The 22,967-nt window shown below is 35.0% G+C and overlaps 2 protein-coding genes across 3 annotated transcripts; both read right to left on the reverse strand.

Annotated features, from left to right (window-relative positions):
- Window positions 1-2,968: 2,968 nt before the first annotated feature.
- LOC131625144 (serine/arginine-rich splicing factor SR45) lies at window positions 2,969-8,795 on the reverse strand. The gene is made up of 12 exons (XM_058896040.1): window positions 8,515-8,795; window positions 8,115-8,195; window positions 6,657-6,745; window positions 6,325-6,371; window positions 6,158-6,238; window positions 5,896-6,061; window positions 5,560-5,797; window positions 5,407-5,481; window positions 5,188-5,304; window positions 4,695-4,758; window positions 4,583-4,617; window positions 2,969-3,248 (listed from the first exon to the last, which is right to left on the reverse strand). Exons 1-12 carry the CDS (start codon window positions 8,694-8,696, stop codon window positions 3,179-3,181), a joined length of 1,245 nt encoding a protein of 414 aa, XP_058752023.1. The 5' UTR covers window positions 8,697-8,795; the 3' UTR covers window positions 2,969-3,178.
- A 9,818-nt stretch (window positions 8,796-18,613) lies between these two features.
- LOC131625145 (protein NARROW LEAF 1) lies at window positions 18,614-21,924 on the reverse strand. Of its 2 annotated transcripts, none has more exons than XM_058896041.1 (6): window positions 21,715-21,924; window positions 20,676-21,189; window positions 20,421-20,564; window positions 20,078-20,318; window positions 19,480-19,980; window positions 18,614-19,315 (listed from the first exon to the last, which is right to left on the reverse strand). In XM_058896041.1, exons 2-6 carry the CDS (start codon window positions 21,162-21,164, stop codon window positions 18,879-18,881), a joined length of 1,812 nt encoding a protein of 603 aa, XP_058752024.1. In that variant the 5' UTR covers window positions 21,165-21,189; window positions 21,715-21,924; the 3' UTR covers window positions 18,614-18,878. The 2 variants fall into 2 exon arrangements, with proteins under 2 accessions (XP_058752024.1, XP_058752025.1); XM_058896042.1 differs by having other exon boundaries at window positions 20,676-21,194.
- Window positions 21,925-22,967: the final 1,043 nt, after the last annotated feature.

Raw genomic sequence — 22,967 nt, forward strand, 5'->3', positions numbered from 1 at the left:
ACATCATTTCTCCATCTCAATCTGCGTTTGTCCCTGGCAGACAAATTCTCGATGGGGTACTGGCTCTTAACGAAATCGTGGATCATGCGAAAAGGCGAAAGAAGGAGTGTTTTATTTTTAAGGTGGATTTTCAGCAAGCATATGACTGTGTCAGCTGGCAATTCCTGAGATCCTTGTTTGGCAAATTTGGCTTCGGCGAAAATTGGCGCAAGTGGATGGAAGCTTGTATCTTTCATAGTTCTTTGTCGATTTTGGTGAATGGCTATCCGACGAAGGACTTTGTGGTTGAAAGGGGATTAAGACAAGGGGATCCCTTGTCACCATTTCTTTTCACCTTGGTGGCAGAAGGTCTAGCTGTCCTGTTCAATTCAGCGGTTCTATCGGGGAGTTTTGTGGGTTGCGGACTGTGCAACAATGTGAATGTGGAATTGCTCCAGTTCGCTGACGATACGGTAATAGTTGGGCAAGGGAGCTGGCAAAATTTATGGAGCATCAAATCAATTTTCAGGGGCTTTGAATTACTGTCGGGTCTAAAGGTGAATTTCCATAAGAGCAAGGTGATGGGTGTTAACGTGGCTGAGAGTTTCTTAGAAACAGCATCTCACTTTCTATGCTGCAGTAGGGAGAAACTACCATTCAAGTTCCTTGGTATTCAAGTTGGCCTTAATCCCAGGTTGTGTGTTTCGTGGAAAATGGTTCTGAAGGGCTTAAAGAACAAGCTGTCTTGTTGGAAGTCAAGGACGTTATCCATTGGAGGCAGAGTGACTCTTCTTAACGCGGTTCTTTCCAGCATTCCGATATACACGATGTCGTTCTATAAAGCGCATGTAAAAATCATAAAAGAAATCATTGGTATTCAAAGTCACTTCTTATGGGGAGGGAGTGTAGACAAAAGATGTATAAATTGGGTGAGTTGGCACAACATCTGTAAACCTAAAGCGGAAGGGGGTTTGGGTATCAAACATATTGGTCATTTCAATAATGCATTATTATCCAAATGGAAGTGGAGGATCATGAATGAGGGGGCATCTTTGTGGAAGAGAATCCTTGAATCAAGATATGGTGATGTTAGAAAAGCTGTGATAGCGGGTGCGGACTATAGGGCGGGAAAAAATGTTTCTATATGGTGGAGGGACATGATGGTGGCAAGCATGTCAAAAACTAACGATTTTGATTATTTTGCAGGTAATGTAAGCTTCAAACTAGGTGATGGAAAAAATATTCTGTTTTGGTTGGGAAGATGGTTTGGAGGGACTCCTTTAAAAAATCTGTTTCCTCTGTTATTTAGTTTATCCAGGAAACCGCAAGGTAGCATCAGGGAGATGGGTGCTCGAGTGGGGCAGGATTGGTCGTGGAACTTTCAGGTGGATTCAGATGTTATGCTGGAATATCTGGGTGCGATGTTGGAGGCTTTGGAACTCCTGGAACTATTGGGGGGGGGGGGGGGGGTGAGGCCCGAGGATGGCATGGAGGATACGTTCAAATGGTGGAAAAGTCCAGACGGCAAATTCACGGTTAAAAGTTGTTCTTCTTGTATGCGGGAAACAAATTTAGAAGCTGTTGTAGACTCAACCTTTCTTGAAGCTATTAACAGATTTTGGTGCTCAGAGGTTCCGTCTCGTATTAAGGTGTTTGGCTGGAGGTTTATGTTAAACAGATTGCCGACGAAAGACCAGCTGCTGAAGAGGAATATTATTCACAACGAGGAAGACAAACTGTGCAGTTTGTGTTTGTCGGATCACGAAAACTCGGCCCATCTATTCTTTCTCTGCCCATTTTCTAAAGCTGTCTGGGATAATATTTTGCTGTGGCTGGACATCAAGATGGTGGGGGGGCTGGCTGGTGCAGAACATCTATCTCAATACATTCAGGGGCTTCATGGAAGGATAAAAGATAAGAAATTATGTCTTATTTGGTTAGCAACGGTGTGGTCACTGTGGAATTCAAGAAACAACCTCATCTTTGACAACATTGGTATTGTTTTAGATGACGTTATTGTGTCGATTAAAATGGTTTCTTGGATTTGGCTTATGATTGGGTCGACTAGACAACATTTTATTTCTTTCTACTCTTGGCTACAAGCACCTTTGGATGTGCTTCATTCTGTGTAATTGATTCTGTACTTCTTATAACTCTTGTGCTGTAAGTACCTCTAGTACTCACAACATTTAATTAATATAATTAACTTTGCCTATAAAAAAAAAAAATTATGGAATGTCTATAATTGATTATTCAAAAGACTTTTAGAGAAAATTTGTTCAGTTACGCACCATAATTATGCTCCATAATTGATTATCTACGTAACCATGATTAGTTATAAAAGTTAAAACTATTTTTCCTTTTTCAAATTTTGTTCCTAAGAAGTTTTGAAAGAATAATGTTAAATAAAATATTTTTGTGTATACATATATTTTAATATTAAGAGAGATGCACTTCTATTTTACAATGACATCTTCTATTTTTGGTGCAACATATGACTACAAGAGAGATGCACTTCTATTTTTGTGTATACAAATATTTTATAATGACATCTTCTATTTTTGGTGCAACATATGACTATTTGATCCAATATGACATGACTTGATTTAACTCCATCATTCGCATATTTTTAATATACTTCTAACAATTAATATTTTTTTTAGTATATTTTTAGTACTGCTAACAATTCATATTTGTTTATGTTCGAAATTATTAGTGCAAAATAGAGACCCGTCAAATAATTTATCCTTGTAAAATATGGACCCCTCGAACTTATGATTAATATAGTAACATTTAAAATTTAATCAGACCTCAATTTGATAATTCGTACTAATTCATAGAAACTGTTGATAAAAATATAATATATAAATAAATCCATACACCATACACCTTATTTGCACTCTAAAATTATCAGTTAAATAAAATTCCACTGAATTTCTAAAAGAGATTCAAACAATTAACAATTGTAACTGTTCTGGATGCAAGGGGCTAAAAATATCATTTCCAAATTTGTATTTCAGAGCAAAACAGCAATGCTAAAATCAAAACACAAATGCAGAATAATGTAACTGAGTTCCCAAACTACTTGAATAGCTAATATGTAAACATGTTAGACAATACACAACCATAAGATGTAACAATGTTGCTGGTACAGAATCCTGATAAAATTTATCAGAGGAAACAGATATACAGGAATTATCTATGGTTTGCGGGCTGGGGGTGGTGAACTGCTGCTGCTACTGTTGCTACTAGCTCTTCCTTTCAAAGGCCTGAATTAGAGGCAAATTAATATTAGTAAAGAATCAAGATGACGAAGCAGATCAATAAAACCACAAATTAAATTAAACACAATTCCTAGCAGATCAATAAGATGGAATGGAATTGATTAAAATAAGATAACATCCACTTCTTAGAATCTTGTGCTTCATTTCATTCCTCTACTTTATTCCACTCTATGTCGCACCAATTCAAATATACCTAAATATATTTGGAAGTTGGATTTTAGCAAGGAAGACTAAGTATATATTTTGATATTTTTTATTAAAAAAAAAAATCAGAAGAGCACCATGATAAACTATCAAAAAATACTTGAGTCACACTTAATTCATTTTTAAAAACATTTTCTAATGTCCTTAATTTAAGAAAGAAAAATAAATTCTGGTATAATATAACTGCATTTGATATGGAAATCTCGTTCAAAAGCCGCTGGATATATGATATCAATTCTAAGCATATGAATGTTTACTAAAATGCATCCTTGTCCTGTTTGAAGCACTCAAGTTATGTGGAAAATTCCAGTTAGAGAGTGAGTTTAAATGAGAGATAAAGTGTAAGAGAGAGAAATGGGAGGGAAAAAGTGAAGATGAACCAAATCTTAGAGACTAGAAAATGGAGAAAAAAGAGTGGAGAGGATCCAAATCCAATTGCATTTGGTCTTTAAAACTTTCAAGCTTTAAATAGCAGTGTTCCATTTCCATAATATATTTAAATGTTTTCCAAAAAGGAGAATCACCAGTAGAAATTCTTCAAAACAACCTCAAATCTTACCATAATATTGTTTAAGGTCATAATGACTACACTCTTAAACAAGTTAAAAAATATGATAGATGAATCATAATCTTCTATCGGAGCTTGTAAGCATGATAGAAGAAAACATGTCGGTGAATATAAATAAAAGTGAAGGCTAACATGGTGAACTACATCTATTACTCCATGGTGAACTACAAAAATAACCATTGTTTTAATAAAATTAACCTATTTATATTTTCATGGTTTAATTTTTTTAGGGCTTATTTATAAGACTTATTTATACTTATTAGTGTGATTTATCTATTGGTTTAACCGCTGGTTCTTCGATTAGTGATTTCCTATGACTTATATATATTAATTAAGTATGATTTAACTGATAGATATTCGATTAGTGACTTCCTACAACCTATTTGTACTAATATAAATTCGATTGTAATAATATACTCCATTTGGTAGAATGTTTCTCACTTTTCTATTATTAACTTCATCATGTTAACCTTCACCACGAAAAATCGAAAGGATAATAAAAAAGATTAGACATAAAAACCATTATATAAAAAACTGTACACATTACCTTCTTGGACTGCGACTCTTTGATCTCCGGGATACCTATCAAAAGTTACGAAAGACAGATTTATTGACAGTGTAAAAAATAATACTATCTACACCAAATAAGAGACACAAACCTTGCGAGGACTTGGTGAATCAGAGTAAGATGATGACCTTCCCCGTCTCACAGGTGGCCGACCTCTGTCAATAATTAATTTTATGTGGGAAAGTGTTAGCACTCAAAGTTCAATAAATCAAAACATGACTAGGAATGCAGAAACAAAAATATTATAACTTCGCATGTAATTTTGGATGCATATATATACATTACAATGTTTCTGTACATTCAAAGTGATACCCAACTCTCCTGCCAATATTTTTTCCCGTAACAAATTCATTTTTAATTTTATAAAATATTCAGTCCTGCATCTAGTAAACCTTGATAGAGGACTGCATACATGACCATTCAAAGGAATGCCGCATTCTGGATAACTACAAAACCCCTCGGATCCAAGCATAATATGTTCACATGTCGATTGCCATCCCTTGTTTATTATACTTCTATCAAAATATTATGCACAAAAACAAATTAATTTTAGATAACTGAGATATGGCATGTAATGTAATTACCTGCGAGGTGAGAACGATCTTGAGCGAGAGCGTGCAGATCTACGTATTGGAGAGCGACTACGCCTACGGCCAACAGGAGATCTTCTAGGAGGACTACGGGCTCGTCTGGGAGGTGAACTAGAGGAAAATGTTCATTCTTTCAACAGTCAATCAATGGCATGTGTGATAAAATGAAGTTGCAAAATAGTCGAGGAAGATAAGCACTCAAAATAAGCTTACCGGCGTCTTGGAGGCGGAGGAGGCGTACGTCTCCGGCCTGGGCCCGGGCTTCCACGCATTCTTCGAGGTGAAACTCTACAAAAATGATAATTAAATGAGTCAACTTGATAATGAAGTTGTTACTAAAAAGCATGCTTGGAATCACAAACCAACCTTGCAGGGGATCTCAGACGCCTAGGTGGGGGAGATGGAGAACGGCCTCTTCCAGGAGACACAGGTCTCCTCCTAGGAGGTGTGTCTCCAGCTCCACGGCGATAAGGAGAATCTAATCGACGACGGACAGGAGAATCTGCACGGCGTCGAGGAGATTCAATTCGTCTTGGAGATCCAGCTCTTCGAGGCACAGGAGATCTTCTTCGTGGTGAGGGAGGAAGTTTTCTCCTAGGAGGAGCTGTTATCATGAATTATTAGTTCAATACCAAAATAAAAACCACCAATGTGATAAAGAAATACAAAACAAAAATTTTGCACAAAAAATCAAACATATACATTCTCTTGGACGCTTTGGCCCATCTTTTTCAACATCTGCACCAGCGTTGTCAGTCCTAGGTGCATCTCTCTTTGGAGCAACAGCAGAAGCTTTTGGGGGTGGTGAAACTTTCTGTCTTGGAGGTAGAGTAAATCTTGCCTTAATGACATTGCCATCTATTTGGGCCTACATAACAAAAAAACGAAGGCATCAATTTCCAAATTACAGCAGCAAGCAATCTTATTGGTGGAAATTAACCCTACAAGGTCAATAGCAACCTACACCATCCATGAAATTTAATGCTTTTTCGGCTTCCCCTCTTGTCTTGAAATGCACATACCCATATCCTTTTGGAAGATTAACCTGGAAATTTAAAAATGGAAAAATATGCATTAAAGTTTGCATTTCATTCTTCTAGAGATATCATGCCAAATTAAATGCAAACTTACAGCTCTATCCATCACCAACTCCACACTTACAACCTCACCAAAATTACCTGAAAAGAGGTTACAAAAAGAGAATATGAGCTGCTTAAGATATAGGATCAGTTAAAGTTCTCTTCCAGTTACTGGTACAAGCTTCTAGAGGCCACTAAAAAAGCTCTCTCAATTATTGATAGAATGTATGCATAGATATATAGAAACTGCGCTTAGTTAATAATATGAATACTGATATTGAAGTGTAAATGATAAAAAGCAACATAAGACACTGGTTTGAGATGAAATAGGTGTCTCTATTTACAGTTTAAGACGAAAGCAGAAGTTGAAAGAGGTTAACATACTGAAAATTTCTTTCAAATGGCCTTCATTGACGTTCCTGCTGAGTTTTTCAACGTGCAGAACAAGAGACTCGCGTACAGGAGAAGGTTTCCTGAGATTAGGCATAAGAAGTAAACACAGCAAAGGTAGAAGTTGTCAATTATTTAGAAGGCAGACTTCCTAAGCATGATTAATTTAATCTAAAAAATATATGAAGTGGGAGATGAAAAAAAGTCATGCACTGAAAATTCTAAAAACAAGTTAACACCCTGTAACAAATTTAACCCATGTATATTCAGTATTGTCAAATTTGGGAACAAGCTCATCCCAGATTCCCAATCCTGTCCTTATCCTGTGTTGTTAAATAGCAGCTAAGGTGGCCCTACAGCAAACGGAATTTAGACAAACCACTATTGTTCTGCGACTGCGATACACTATTTAGAACAAAACGTTGTCAAATAGTAGCTAAAGTATCTATAACACTATTGAGTAGCGGAACCGTATCAACCCAATGTTCGCTACTATTCATGATACTTACAGATTGTAGAGTCATAAACTAATGGGATCGCTGGATGAAATTAGACACATTGGATCGAAGTGTTCTAAAGTTCTGAACCTATGAGCAAACACCAATTTGGGTTGTGCAGTCCAGCTTGGACTTTTGAAAAATAAAATAATTAACCCTTTTCTTCAATGAGCTAACTTTATTAGTCATCCCTCATCTAACATTCAACAGACCCATCAGCCCTCATTCTTCCTTGTCCAAAGTCTTGGTTTGAAGCTCTTAGAGTTCTCTACCACAGGTAAGGATTGCCTAAGTTTTATATCTCTAGCAAACATATTATTTCCCAATTGTGCATAAACTTTGTAATGGATCTTTGGCTTTAATGTTCTATTATATCCCTTCTACTATAAATACATTCAAATATAAAATTAAAAATTTTAAAGCATCATTACTATACTCATTAATTAAATAATTTCATTGTCATATTTTTATGTTTAAAATTCATAATCTTTGTCTCGTGATCTCAAATTTTACAATCTTTTACTCCTCTTGCAATCCCATGCAGTATCTCAGCTTGAAAATCAGTGTATAATCTATATTTCTAAAAAAGACATTCAAAACTCGCTAGTCATTCTCCACATATATCGTTAGTTAGTGATGAACTCAATATAGAGTAGACTTTTTACACCAGACATGGTATAAATTGGCTAATGTGGTGTTTCACTACTAATGTGTATCTTATTTCCTAGCAAGAATATCATGCTAACTTCCACAAGCGTCAATATACGGTAGATAAAAAGCCAAAAATAAAGGAAATTTTTCATATTTCCATCAAGATATGGCATGGCATATGAAAAATATTATTAGAAAGTTGAAATTAAAACCCCTAGTCTCCGTCTTCATGAGTGACATATACATATACAAGTATCGTAGGAAAAATTATATGACTGAAATAGCAAATTTGAAAGCACTCTACCTTGGGGGAGGAGAAGTTCTCTTAGACAGGGGAGGGGGAGGAAGAGCAGGAGATCGACCTCGCCTAGCTGGTTCAGTGGAACTACAGAACAGCAAAGAAAAAAATACTACCGTATCAATCTGTTTTACAAATTAGCCACATAATCAAGCATAAACCGAAGCAAAATCAGCAAAATGAAAATTACTCCTACAAATTACTTAACCAAATGAACTGCGATTCTTGCAGTCTGTACAATTGAAAGAAGCTATACAATGTATATACTGATTAACCATTTTTACAACAAGAGTTTCAAAGATCAAAATCACAATAAGAGTTTCAAATGCACAAATTGTAAAACATTGACTTCGCGGATTCAATATTTCAACCAATTGGAAAAGATTAAAAGAGAATCGGAGGCTACCTTTTCCGTCTCTGAGGAGGAGGACTCCGGCTGCGGCTCTTGGAACTGCGGGAGGAGGAGGAAGAGAAGGATCTGGAGCGAGAACGGGAGCGAGAAGAGGAGCGAGAGGAAGAGGAGAGAGAGGAAGATCCGGAGACGGAACCCGACGGTGGTGAGCGGCGAGCTCTGCCAGGTTTCGCCATTGTCGGAGAGAGAGAGTGCGAAACCCTCGGTAAACCCTAGCTGGAGCGAAGTGTGAATAGTGTTTGAATCTTGGAGTGAATCCGAGATAAGAAGAAAGAACGATAGTGCTTGGTATTATTATTTATTACCCCTTTGTTATGTTACGGAGTCGGATGGTAGTGAAGCGGGTCGGGTCCGGACTATTCAAGCTTCATGGGTCAATTGGATTCCTTGATAGGGGTGGAAATAAGCTAGGCTAGGCTTTAGAAGACCTGAGTCTGGCCTACGATAAACTTAGAAGGCCTAAGTCTGGCCTAAGGCCTATCATAGGCTCGGTTTTTTGGCCTGGCCTGGCCTTTTTAAAAGTCTGGCCTGGCCTGAAAGCCTATATAAAAAGTCTGTATCTCATTAAAGTTTTCAATTAATTTATATAATTTAAGAAGTCTGGTAGGTCGACCTATATATACATATATAAGTGGACCTATTTAGCATTTGTTATATATATAAGTGGACCTATTTAGCATTTTTTTTCTTCTAATATATGCATACATGGACCAACTTATTTAACATATCTTTAATATATATGAAAATATAGGCCGGCCTATAAGGCTTCATAGGCTTTTTTAGTAGCCTAAGCCTGGCCTATTTAATGAAATAGGCTTTTAAAAAAGCCTAAGCCTGACCTATTTATTAAATAGGCCTGGCCTGGCCTAGGCCTATGTAGGCTGGGCCGTAGGCCCCTGTAGGCCGGCCTGGCCTATTCCCACCCATATTCCTTGACCTTGAAAATCATGTGTCGGGTTGGATAGTTTTAGCACAAAAAATAATTTTAAATGAATTGAAGATAAAGTAATTTATGTTTTTAATACACTTAGTAAAAAAGAGATAGATAATAAATTTCAATGTAAGAATCATATTTAGATTTTTACTTGTTAAAAATATAAAACATGACAGTCCCATAATGTGTAGGAATGTCAAAGATTTTAGGATTGATGTGGTTTTATAGTAAACTCACACATGGTAGTTATTAGAATTTGGACTTCTCATTCTCAAAAGCATGGATCTCGGTCTTGTATCAAGGTAATATTTTGTACGCTAGACTTCATAAGGAAGATCTTTGTCGCCTCTTAAGGTAATACTTTGCATATTGAACTTCATAGCGAAGAATCTTAGTTTCTTACCACCTCTTAAGACAATATTTTGCATGTTGGACTTCATAACTAAGATCCTTGTCGCCTCTTAAGACAATATTTTGTATGCTGAACTTCATAATGAAGATTTTTGTCGCCCTTCAGGGTAATACGAATAAATTATATAAACTCTCTGTCTGAGAGACTCGGGTAGGACCAAACATATAAATCTCACCCTAAAAGGCGCGATTGAAGTCTAGGTTAAGAGGCTTAGTTTTAAGTCTTGTCTGAATGCTTGATAGAAGTCCTGTCTGAGAGGACCAACACCTCGGGTGAGGCACTTATAAGTCTCATCAGCCAGGCTTCATATAACTTTGCTTGATAGACCGGGATTTTCTAGGCTATCTAAACTCCTCGCCTAAGAGACTCGGGCAGGACCAAACGTATAAATTTTGTGAAAAGGCATGACTGAAGTCTAGTCTAAGAGACTTGGTCTTAAGTCTTTCTAAGGGCTTGATAGAAGTTATGTCTGGGAGATATTACGCCTCGCCTGAGGGACTTATAAGTCTCATTAGTCAAACTCCATATAACTTTGCTTGAGGAACTCAAAGCTTAGCCACACTAGTGCATTATATCGTATTACCAAAGAACTTAGGGCCTCAGAACGCTCCAATGTTCTATAGTTTAAAGCACTTCCCCCTTTTGTCAAAGCCCTTGTGCTTGAGACTGTATAATGTTATATTTGTAAAAGGATCGCCTAATGGAGAGAGGGCTATAGCCCTTAGAAGGGGAATCGTCTCGCCATAAGGGCCTCTCACTCGCCCAATTATGTGAAACATGGAGAAATGTGTTTTTTGGTCAGAGTGTAACCAGGGTCAATAGATGATCCACGTCCTTCTATAATGTAGGGGTTCAACGACCCGCCATTGAATAATCGGTTGTTATCATTTCCAAGGAAACCTAGGCCCAAAGGCCTCTATAAATACATCTTCCCTAACGGGAGAAAGACAAATCATAACACCATAAGCACAATGTTTACATACAGAGTCTCTCACCTCACATGAGTTGTCTTTCTCATACCACTATAAACATCGTAAATGTCACCACATAGGGTTTCTTGTTGTCACGGCCATGTCATCGTCGTTATAAACCTACTAAGGCTTTTGAGTATCCCCTACCCTTGTAAGGTTACCATGCACACCTGTATTTTTTTACCAGTACACAATCCATCTCAGAGATTGTTTCCATATTTCTTTAAGTTTAACTTTTTCATTCTTAATGTTTTCATTGTAAATGTATGTTATTCACAACGTAGCATCTAAGATATATATATTTGTGGCGTCTACGTTTTGATTGGCTAGTGTGAGGGTTTCACGTGGATCGCTATTTTTTTTTGGATTCATGGGTTGGGAATGTCTTGACGTTGATAATCATGGACGACAAAGATTTGTTTATTATCAAAACGATGTCACTTTTTCTCTCAAATATATATCAACACTGAGGCAATAAGTTATCTATTTTTTAAATAATTTTAAAAAATGATTTTTTCACTCGGTTATCAGCCCATTCAAGTGAATAAATTACTTATATTACAGCTCTAAAGAGAAAATTGTGAACTATAAGGAATATCACTTAAAAGTTTTTATCATCCACCATTTTCTTTTGGGGTTACAATATTTCTAAGTATGGTTAGGCATATACTTCCCAATGTTGTTAGTAAAGCAAATAATTAAATCATTAAATTTTTGTCTTGGATGACAACATTGAAAAATTATTCCCAAATATAAAAATGGATTACAAAAAATGAATCAACAACAATGTAATTTTCGTGAGATAGATTACAATAGCAGAAAAACTAGTTTGTTCAAAATGGATAAAATTAATTTCTTTAATGAATGAATATAACAACAATAACACAACCTTGAAAATTTTTCTAACTAATTAAGAAACCTTAAAAGATTTTTCTGTCTTGTAATGCATTTCAGAAAATGATGTTTACGAGTTCGGAACAACATCAGATGAGTTAGGTTAGGCCAAAACTTAATGAACGAATGATCTTATAGGCAACATTGAGTATTCATTCCCCTGGTTGGTAGCTTAACTAAAGGAATAGACGATTTAACATTTAAATAAAAAATAAAATAAAAAAGAATGGCGCTATTATGAAATATAAAACATAAACTATAGTTGATGAGATTCATATCCCTTAGTTTGTTTGGCCCTCAGTTGTGCCTAGAAAGTGAGGGGATAAATTGTAATTTAAAAAAAATAAAAAATTGGCGCACCCAAGGTTAATACATAAGTTATTTATTGAGTGAAGTGAAAGCTTTGTCATAAAATATATTACTTGTAGTAGTGTATGATGATCATAAAGTTAAACGATATTAACTTTCATGAAACCATATTCCTTTTTTAAATCAAGAAATAATGGGAGCATTGTATCAACTAACATTTATGTGATCAAGAGAAATTAAAGCATCAAACAAGATTAAGTAGATCCTCAAATAAGCAATAGAACAAACATTGTTAAAGATTATAAACCCAACTTTGCACCCTATACCCTAGAGAAGGATCCTACAAACCTCCAAGAAGTTATGTCTTATTTGGACGTTGACTTATGGCGATAAACCATAAATAACGAGATGGATTCTCTAGATTATAACAAGCCCCATCACTTAGTAAACTTACGTCTTAGCTTCAAACCTATAGGCGGTAAATGGATTTTAAAAACAAACTAAAACTTGATGGAACTATTGAGAAATACAAGGATCACTTTATAGCCAAAGGTTTTAGACAAAGATATAATATAGATTTCTTTGACACCTTTTCCCTGTTAAAATAATAACATCCATTAGAATATTTATTTCATTTACGGATCTTTATAACTTAGAGGTACATCATATAGATGCTAAAGCTGTCTTTTTAAATGGTGATTTGAAAGTAGAATTTTAAATGGAAAACTTGAAGGTTTTAGGCTTCATGGACAAGAACTTAAAGTCTACACGTTAGATAAGTCTTTGTATGGTCTTAAATAATATCTTAAACAACGATATAAAGAGTTTGACAATTGATTATATCGAATGAGTTTAAAGTGAATCAAAGTGACAAATGGGTTTATTACATGTGTGAAAATGGAGTTTGTATTGCCATATGTCTCCATGTAGACGACTTAATCATATTTGATTTAAACATTCATATAGTAAATAACATGAAATCATTGTTGTGTAACAAGTTCGATATGAAAGATCTCGGAGAAGCGAGTGTAATCCTTGGTATTAAGATTACTAGATCAGATACGTGGATTTCTTTATATAAGTCTAACTACGCTGAAATTATCTTTTATATATATATATATATATATATATATATATATATATATATATATATATATATTCTAAATGTAAACCCACTTGCATTCCATATGATCTAAGTGTTAAACTCTTCAAAAACATCGGCGCTAACGTATGACAAATTGAATATGCAAACATTATTTGCACCCTCATGTATGCCATTGATTGTACTAGATCTAAAATTGTTTATGTTATTAGATTGTTGTGCATATTTACTAGTAAAATACAATATAAACATTAATACATTATTTAGAGAGTCATGAGGTACATTAAAAGACCATGAAACTTATATTACATTATCAAAAGTTTATCGTTGTCCTTAAGAGTAAGGTAATGTTGATTGGAACATAGTCTCAGATGATTCTAAAGCAACTTTTGATAACGTTTTCATCATAGTTGACGAGCAATCTCTTGAAATTCTAAGAAATAAACGATTTTCTCTCAATTCAAGATGGAATATGAGATTGCATCTCTTGCAATTGCTAGTCAAATGGAAAATTGGTTGATTTGATTCCTAACAGAGATTTTCTTGTAGGAAAAATTGATGTTTAATGTCTTGATCCATTGTGATAGTACCTTGAATATCACAAAAGTTGAGAATTGTTACTACAACTATAACAAACGATCAAGCTGTCTTAAGCACACCATTGTTAGAGAGTGAATCTTTAAGAGAGTTGTTTTAATGGAACATGTACACAGTGTTAAAAACTTAGTTGACACTTTGACATAAAGATTAGCTAAAGAGAATGTCAAAAACACATAAAAGAGGATGAGATTATTGCCACAAGATCAATGATTCAGTCAGATTGGTAACCCGACCTAAAAGGTTAGAGATCCAAAAGTTAGGTTCAATGGATAATAACAAATTTTGAAGTGATATGAAAAAGAGCATGCTATTAAACATGATTCTTGAAGCGACAAGATGTTGAGGTAATAAAAACTCTTTATGAGATCTATACTTTATGTTTAGTAGAATACCTAACTACATTAGTACTCTTGATACACTTGCCTTTGTGAATGCGGAAGTGGAACCACTTCTTATGAAATCTTAGACATAGTTTCCTAAAATATTCACTAAACTAGGATAGACATGCATGGTCATTATAGCACGTACTTTTTGAGAATGCGCCATAAGAAAAAGTTGCACGAGGGTATGAAGTTAGAGATAGAGTTCAAGACTACAATCACTCATGTTAAATCTTAATCTTATTCGTTATGCTAAGGTTAAAGTTCGTCAACATATTTTTTAATGTACTGATTATAGAAGTGTTTGATGCTACTTCTAAAAAAAAATTAATTCAAGTGGGAGATTGTTGGAACATTTAATGTTGGAGCACTTGCCAAAACATGTGTTCAAGTTGTGGATAGTGAACTAAATTTTTTTATTGAATTCCACATTGGACAAGTTTCACATCTTTCCAGTGTTAATATAGTAGAGGTGTTTCCCAAGAGGTATAAAATTTTTACAAATATGTAGAAAAATATTAATAAAAACTATGAGTGGCCCATCTATATATCAAGCCGACTTAGGTCGAGCTTGGGTATGTAATTTGTCAAAATATTCATATTATTGTTTAAGAGCTTGTTTAATATCATACAAAAACTTATATAACTGGAAAAGTTTTGTTTTTTATTCATGAACCTCAAATCCTTCAGATTGTTCAATATAGTTTTCTTCTTTTAAATTACTATTTAAAAAAGAATTTCATTTGGTGTATCTCTAAATTATATATATAGTGACAAGTGAAATGAGTTCCCTAATAGATAGAGGTTATTCTTGTAAGATGTGAAAAGGTGACAAAGAAACTTATATTCTTTTGTTTTGTCTAAAATCCTTAGCTACAAGTTTTTTTTTTAAATGAAGCTTATATTGAAAGAAAGAAGATTGTTACAAAAACGATAGGGGGACATAAACCGAAACCCTATCAAGAGAAAACGAATCTAAAGAATGGCAAGCCAAGCCGATTCTTTACAAAATCTGCACGAATATTTGTAGGGATGGAAGAATAGTAAGTAGGATCAATTAAGCTAAGACCTAGGTTAGCAAAAGCATCAGCACAACTGTTGTCTTCCCTATATATATATGAGAAACTATAAAATTCCAAGAGGAAACTAAATTTATACAATTAACCCAACGGTTCCGAATATGCCACGGAACCAAAAACGGAGACTTGAACGCCTTGACAACCGCCATAGAATCCGTTTCCAACCAAAGAGACTTCCAATTCTTCTCATGGGCGAATTCAATTGCAAAAATCGCACCAAAGAGTTCGGCAATGAGCGAAGAAGAAAGGCCCAACCGAATGGCATACGCACCAAGGAAACCGCCCTCACTATTACGCACAATCCCACCACAAGCAGAGTTACCAGAGGGAGAAACCGACGCCCCGTCACAATTGATTTTTATCCAGCTCCTAGGAGGGGGTTTCCACAAAACCTCAAGGATCTGAGGAGCTTTGGGAGGTCGAATCGAAACACGAAAACTTTTAAGGAGCATAAAATCCTGCATATCCAAATACGAACCAGCCGCATTGTTCCCAGCTAAAGAGACACTATCCAAAATACTAGAGATGGAATAAGAAAAATTAATTCCAATGTTCTGGAATCTAACCTTGTTTCGAGTCTCCCAAATGGCGTTAAGAACGAAAATAACAGTTGCACAATGTAAGGTTTTACATTGTCCCGAAGCTGTCTTGCTGAAAATTTTCTTCACATCTTCCCAACAAAGAATAGGAGCGCTAAGCTGAAGCATAGATCTAACCCAAGTCCAAATCCGAGAGGCAAACTTGCAAGAAAAGAACAAGTGTTGAGAGCAGTGGCGGAGCCAGAAAAATTATAAAGTCTGGGCAATAATAACAAAATCAAACCTAATTTACATAGGAGCACAAAATCCCTTAATCAATTAACTTACAATAGAGATTTATCAGTGACATAAAAATCATATATGTATGAACAAAATATAGTAACAAACTCCATTTGGAGCACATTAAATTACATGATCCAAAAGACCTTCTAGTGTAGAGGACCAATATCTGGCAAATTAAAACAATGATCCATGTCCCCAGCTATTCAACAAGCTAGAAATAAGATACAACTATAACCAGACCAAAAATAATTAAAGATAGAAGACCGTAAAAGGGAAGCAAATATGGTGAGATTCAATTTGTTATCTCTTCAACATGCGAGTGAAAATATTTTTAAGCTGGCTTGCTACTTTAAATTCAAAACTCATTTATGAAATTTTGGCTCCTATTAGATGTTAGTAAGTTACAACTCATATGACAAACCCAACAAATTCATTAGAACAAAAATACTATGACATGAATCACGACAAACCCCAACAAACTAGCAAAAAATTTAACTCTGCAAAATTTAGCAATCTATTTTATGACATATCTGATATGAAATAACATCCATGACTCTACAAACTACCATTAGTCAATCATGAAAGCACCTGGTTCAAGGAAAGGGTACCTTAAAAAATAAACTTTCGACAATTATAAAATAAGCAATATGACATACTGGCCCAAGTTCCACCAATATTTTCCTTAGCTCTGCAGCTCTAACCTATAAAATCGAACGATAAAATAATATTAAAAAATTAGTTTTATTTTCATTGCAAACTGCAAATCAAAAGTCTAAAGACCCACCACTCCAACATTAATAAATCACTTCATTCATAGGTTCTAAAGGTACTTTCCTTGCTAGCAGCAACAAATCATTTCCTTCAAATGTTTCAAATGACAATCATTTCCTTTTAAAAATTCCACTTCCTTATGAAATCATTTTTTCACTATCACTTTCACTCTAATACTCTGTCACTATAGTCCTAAGTTTTCTTGGTCTCTAAATGCATTAAATTTCTTCTTGGAGTAATTTCACGGACCAAACTGACCCAAACGAAAGAAAACACAAGGATTAAATTAATTAAGGAAAAGCGAGTTCAATGACTTCAAACTCACAATTTGATAAATTCAGGAAGTATAGTAAACTAGTAATAATAGTGAGTATAGCAACAGTGTCACATATTTAAAGATCATGACATGTTACTTGGTTCTAGTTGGTGTGACCTGAAACACAATTGAATCCAACCTTGTAAGTTGTAACTCACTTTGTTATTTAAAAGAGCTTGCTTCAAAATCTCGACATTATCTCATGGCATATATTACTTCGGAATAAAAGAGCTTGCTTCAATACTTTTTTCTTTCCTTCATAAGTCAAGTTAGTGAAACAATCAATAAGAACAATTCAACACCATAATTCGTAAGAAACAGAAGCGAAAAAGAAAAAAATTTGGTTGAGGCAATTTACCAAACACTTAGTGTGCAAAATGCAAAACTGTGGTAACAACAACAATTCGATACCGATGCCATGACCAATGTATGAACAAAAATAACCAATTACAAACATAATATAGTAAAGCAATTCATCAAACACATGGCAGGAAGAATATAAACAGAAATAAGTAATATGTAAAGCTTATTGTGTGTATAACTTTTGAAGACGTTATGAGGCTAATTATAGAGAAATGGTGTCTATGATAAAATGAAATTAATGAGATAAGAATGAAATAAACCTCCTTTGAGTTCATTGGAGTCAGTGAAGAGAGTGAAAAAGAGTTGTCATCTTGTTCATCGTGTTGAGGGAGAGAAGAGTTCCATGGAAGTGATTCGAGACGGTCGAGCCCGGGCAGCTGCCCTAGGTAGCCAGTCGCTGGCTCCGCCACTGGTTGAGAGGATTCCTCATCTTCGTTACAAAGCTCACACCGAGAGGGAAAATCAAAACCTCTTCTTTTCCATTGATCGTCCGTAGGGATTTTATTATGCAACAATTTCCAAACCATGCTAGATTTTGAGGGAGGGATTGGTTTTGACCAAATCCAGCGCCACCAATCCAGAGGAATACCTTTAGGCCGCTTAAAATCATAACACATTTTAGGTGTAAGGTCGCCATACGACAAATGAATCCAAACTCAAGTTAAACCATGTATTTCTCTAAACCATGTATTTCTCAACAATTCCATCAAATTTTAAGTGTTAAGTCTGGTTAGATTTTAGAGAATTTCTTGTCATTATAGCCTCTTGCCATACGTCAACTTCTAGAGAAGATGTTGGATTCTCCTCTATAGTACACTGCAAAGACTGGTCCACGATCTATAGCAATTCTTGTTCTCTTGCTTCTTTGAAATTTTGCTTCTTATATATCCACTATATCTTGATTTAAATGAGAATTTGATTTTATGAAAGTCAACGTCATTTGACTCTATTTAAACTAGAATCTGATTTTATGAAAGTCAACATCTTTTGACTCTATGATTACCTTAACATTCAAGTCATACAACACAGAACTTAAAACCTGGCATTAAAATTGGAGACTAAAAGTTAATTTAAGTCAAAATTGTATTTTTAATGTAAAATTTCTACTTTTGCATTTTGCATTCTTTAACATGTGCCCAAATTGACAAGACCATCTCTTTATTAGAAATACTTTAAGAGTGTCCTAGCAATAAGCCAAAAAGCTAAACAATTGCAAGAATTGAATGGCTCTCCAAGACAACACTCCACTTAAAACTTCATAGATAATGAGTTTCACTGATATCATTTGCCACTGTCAGCTGCTAAATCATGAATACAGCATCCCAATGGTCATAAGCAACACATTCTAGGGTGATTTACTATGTAACAGGTCATTCTTTCAAGCTCATGCTAATAATTTGATTCATTTAAGGCTCCTCAGTACTAGTCGATGCCTCGGAACGCCTTCTCTTGGCTTCGTTATCACCAAGCTGCAGCGAAACACATAAATCTTCGTCGCATCCATTCCTCAAATTAGACAAATTCTCTTTTGCCGCAGCTCTGTCATGCACCGTGTTTTTATGCAAGGGTGATCGCCCGATGAAACTCGGAATAAACTGATGTTCAATACTCGGACCGCCTACCTTGATTCCGTCTTCTAATTTGAATTCAGCCTCCATGATTGATGGTTTTGTTTCCTGGCTGTTAGGTTCAACTCCTAAGGGAATAGACTGGACTTGAAGACCAAGTGGCTCAAATTTGTCTTCTGCTCTTTCTTTCGGAAGCATACCATCAGGAGTTGAGGAATCGCCAACGGTAGAGCCCATAAATGTCGCCGATGCAGCCCTTTGTTCTTGAACCGCCACTACACAAAAAACATCAGCAGACAAAGAATATCGGTTTTAGTACTACTTTCTTAAGACAATTTTTATTAGTTCAAAGAACAATTTTCAAACATTTCTCCATATTTTCTTTGTATATAAGTCGCAGATAAATTAAAATGACGATGACGGTGAAGGATGAACAAACCTCTAAGTCCTTCATCACTTGTTATCAAATCAAGTTCAAGTAGATTGAGAAGACGTCCGAGATCAACGCCACTAGTCCAATTTTCAGGAGGTAGCCCGATTTTCAACTTAAGGCGGCCCCTATTAGCAGTCCCTCCCCAAATGATCCCGATTGGGCGTGGCTTCTCACCGTCGTCACCTTTAAACATGATGAGACTTCCACTATCTCCTTCAAGGTCAAAAGTTTGTTGATTCTCACCGACAACAAGAAAATCCGTAAGAAAGCATATACCCTTCTCGTCATTGTACTCTAAAGCATACGCCAAAACGATTCCCGTGGTTAAGCCAGAACTTCTTCCAACTTTAACCACTTGTTTTCCGATAAGGCTACTAATCGGAGACTGTAGGTCAATAATTTTCACATCACCGATATCTCCGACACCTCTCACTGAGGTAGTGACAGTGCACATGTCGAAGTCATCAGCAAAGGGAATGAATGCTCCGTCAGCTCTCACGAACGTCTCTGCAGGAGAAACACATCATGATGCATGATGAGTATATGTACCAAGAAGAATGGAAGCGACCAGATTAAATCAAGCAGACTCCTAAGATTTTGTTACCTGGGTTTATTCCGGCAAATATTCCATACCAAAGCTCATCGTTTATAAATGAAGTCGCTCTCTCTACCGCTCCAAGATAAACCCCAGGCCCTAGCGTGGGTGGAAGAGGATGAAACATCTTTTGATTTGGATAGTCTAGATCGACTGCTACGTGACGGTTTGTGAGAAAACCAACTTGTCGGCTACCAGTCTGGCTCCTCACAATGGCACCCAAAGTTCCGTATGTCTCCTGACTTGCCACCTGGATTAAGGAAATAAGCGGTCAGGTTCAAATATATGGTATTAATTGTAACCAAGGTGAGTGCTTTCATATGAAACATTAAATAAGAGAGCAAAGAAGCACCTGAGATCCCGAACCAATGCACGGATCACCTCCACGCAAGTCATCCACAATCTCTGTATAGTGCTGCTCTTTTGGAACTGGCTCAGGCGCACCGAAATACGAGAATTCCACCACATCAACATCACACCATACTCCACCAGGCCCCTGATTTACAAATTAAACATCTAATTTAACTGCAGCAGTAGACACTATCGGTCACAACCAATATATATGTCGCGTACGTATACAAGGTTAAAGTTGAACAGCTCCACGTACCTCAAGCGCAGTAGGAAGACACTGGATTGGGCTGAGCCATTGCTTATGAACTTTCCGGGAAACAAACACCAGAATGGCAGGAATATCCGTTAACACCCCTCGTCTAATACGAAAACCAATAGCCGTTCCAAGGCTGTAACAACGCAGTATCTTGCTGTGAAACGCTCTGATTGTCATGAGTTCAAGTAACGTGGTTGCCTGCTGACCCTTCGGAAGACGACCAAGCGTTTCAGGTAGGACCCCCTTTTGTAGATTCAAAAAGTAGTTTGCTCTCTCTTCGGCAGCATCAGGCAAGCGACTAGGCCACGAGAAGTAAGCCGCGTTGCTCTCACAATGCTGTCCGGCTGAAGCAAAAGGTTGGAGTGTTGGCGGACTAAGCGAAGGTAGATTAGAATGACCATAACAGTTTCTTTCAAGATCCAAAGCAGATTCTTCCGACGGAGTCGAACCAGAGCAACGAACCCTCGAATTAAGTCTCGCGCGCTCCATCTTTCAATTAACCTAAAACAATATTCTATACTTGAACCAAAAAAAAGACATCAATTTAACACATAGGATCTTTAGTTTAGTTCAAAACTCATGACAGTGAGAAAGAACATCAATTAAAATTAATCAAGTTACCATGAAAGAAATTAGTAATATTATATAATCAAAGATTATACAAAAATAACAAGCAAACAGACAACAAACTGCGCCGCTATGCCTGATAACCTAAGTTTCAGGCATGCTAAAAACTTCTCAAAACCACATGATTCAAGTTCAGAATTTCATCCATATAACAATTCAAACAATTTTGTTTACTCTGATGGACAAATTAAAACCCTCAAACTTCAAAGTACAAAAGGGTATGTATGTATAGCCTGTTGTAATTATGGCTTTTGTTTCAGAAAATTTCAACATAAGAACTTTTTTCACTTTAACATTCAAAATTAATAAAGGTAAGATTTTTAAGGTTTATACAGAGACCCAGATAGCCTAAAAGCTTAAAACCATGAAAAAATCAAAACCCAGAAGTGGAAAAAGCATGATTTCAACTTACAGTGTTAGTGATTGGTTGAGGAGTGGAGAGGAAAGTGCAAGAGGTTCATTGATATAGAGAGTTCATTCGGTTAGTTTGAATTTGAAGTTTGGATTTTCAATCTGATGAATGAAATTGAAAGACAAAGTTGCATAGAAATGTGGTAAAGTAAAGTCATCTCAGTGTCTCCTCGTAGTGTGCTTGGGTGTCGACACAGATTGCAGTTTCTTATTTTATTGTTTTTCCTTTAATTATTTACTGTTTTTTTTTTTGTCAATCATTTTAATCAAGTACTAGTAATTAGACCCGTGCGACGGTGCGAGTCATAGATTAAATATTTTCTAAGTAAAAAAAATATTTTAAAAACATTTATAATTTAAAAAATTTTCGATTATTATTGTATAAATAAAATGTCATTGTTATTAATAGTATACATAAAAAATTTAATTTAACTAATTTTATTTTGAAAATTATAAAATAATATAGACATTTCTAATTTATTAATAATTTGTGTAAGTTTTAAAAACAATTAACTCGTTAAATAAAAAATACCACAAAACACATATAAAATCATTCAGTTTATTAATAATTTAATCATATAAAAATTACCCAAGATAAATCATATTATAATTTAAAAAATAATAATTTTGATATAAGTTGCATTTACATTAATTATTTTGATCTTTTATAATATTATTTAATTGTTTAAAATAAATTTAGATAAAAACAATAAATACAAAAGTGCGACCACCGGTTAAATAAAATAAAATTTATTTAAGTAAATAAAATATTTTAGAACTAATTATAATTTATAAATAAAGTTATAATTACAAATTTACAAATAATTTAAGTAAATAAAATATTTTACATCCTAAAAAGAATAAATGAAAACAATTTTTTCACTATATATTGTCAAGAATTATTTACGATTCAAATTCTTATTCTTATAATGAAATTATGTTAAAAAACTTATAATTTCATTTTTATTTATTTATTGTCAAGGATTATCATCAATGCAAATTCTAACTCAATAAAAATATGTCAAATAATATATAATCAGTTATTTTTGGATTTAAGCTACTAATAAAAAAATAGTTTACATCATTAACAAATAATTCTTTTAAATGAAAATGATTTCCACCTTAATTATAAATCAATTTCATAAATCTTACTTATTCATTAAAATTTTAATATATAAAACTATTTTTTTAAAATTTAATATAATTGATATATCAGTAACAATTATTTTGATTCGTCTTATTAATTTAAACATT

The sequence above is a fragment of the Vicia villosa genome, unplaced genomic scaffold, assembly GCF_029867415.1.
Source record: "Vicia villosa cultivar HV-30 ecotype Madison, WI unplaced genomic scaffold, Vvil1.0 ctg.000189F_1_1, whole genome shotgun sequence".
Taxonomy (NCBI): Eukaryota; Viridiplantae; Streptophyta; class Magnoliopsida; order Fabales; family Fabaceae; genus Vicia; species Vicia villosa.

What these genes read in the sequence shown, in the direction of transcription:
- LOC131625145 (XM_058896041.1), bottom strand. Translation starts at nt 21,164, where the DNA reads ATGGAGCGCGCGAGACTTAATTCGAGGGTTCGTTGCTCTGGTTCGACT. An exon ending in GCATTGGTTCGGGATCTCAG is followed by an intron (nt 20,319 to 20,420) that starts GTGCTTCTTTGC and finishes TCCTTAATCCAG; the next exon opens with GTGGCAAGTCAGGAGACATA. An exon ending in ATTTGCCGGAATAAACCCAG is followed by an intron (nt 19,981 to 20,077) that starts GTAACAAAATCT and finishes TTTCTCCTGCAG; the next exon opens with AGACGTTCGTGAGAGCTGAC.
- LOC131625144 (XM_058896040.1), bottom strand. Translation starts at nt 8,696, where the DNA reads ATGGCGAAACCTGGCAGAGCTCGCCGCTCACCACCGTCGGGTTCCGTC. An exon ending in CCATTTGAAAGAAATTTTCA is followed by an intron (nt 6,372 to 6,656) that starts GTATGTTAACCT and finishes ACCTCTTTTCAG; the next exon opens with GTAATTTTGGTGAGGTTGTA. An exon ending in CGTCTGAGATCCCCTGCAAG is followed by an intron (nt 5,482 to 5,559) that starts GTTGGTTTGTGA and finishes TCATTTTTGTAG; the next exon opens with AGTTTCACCTCGAAGAATGC.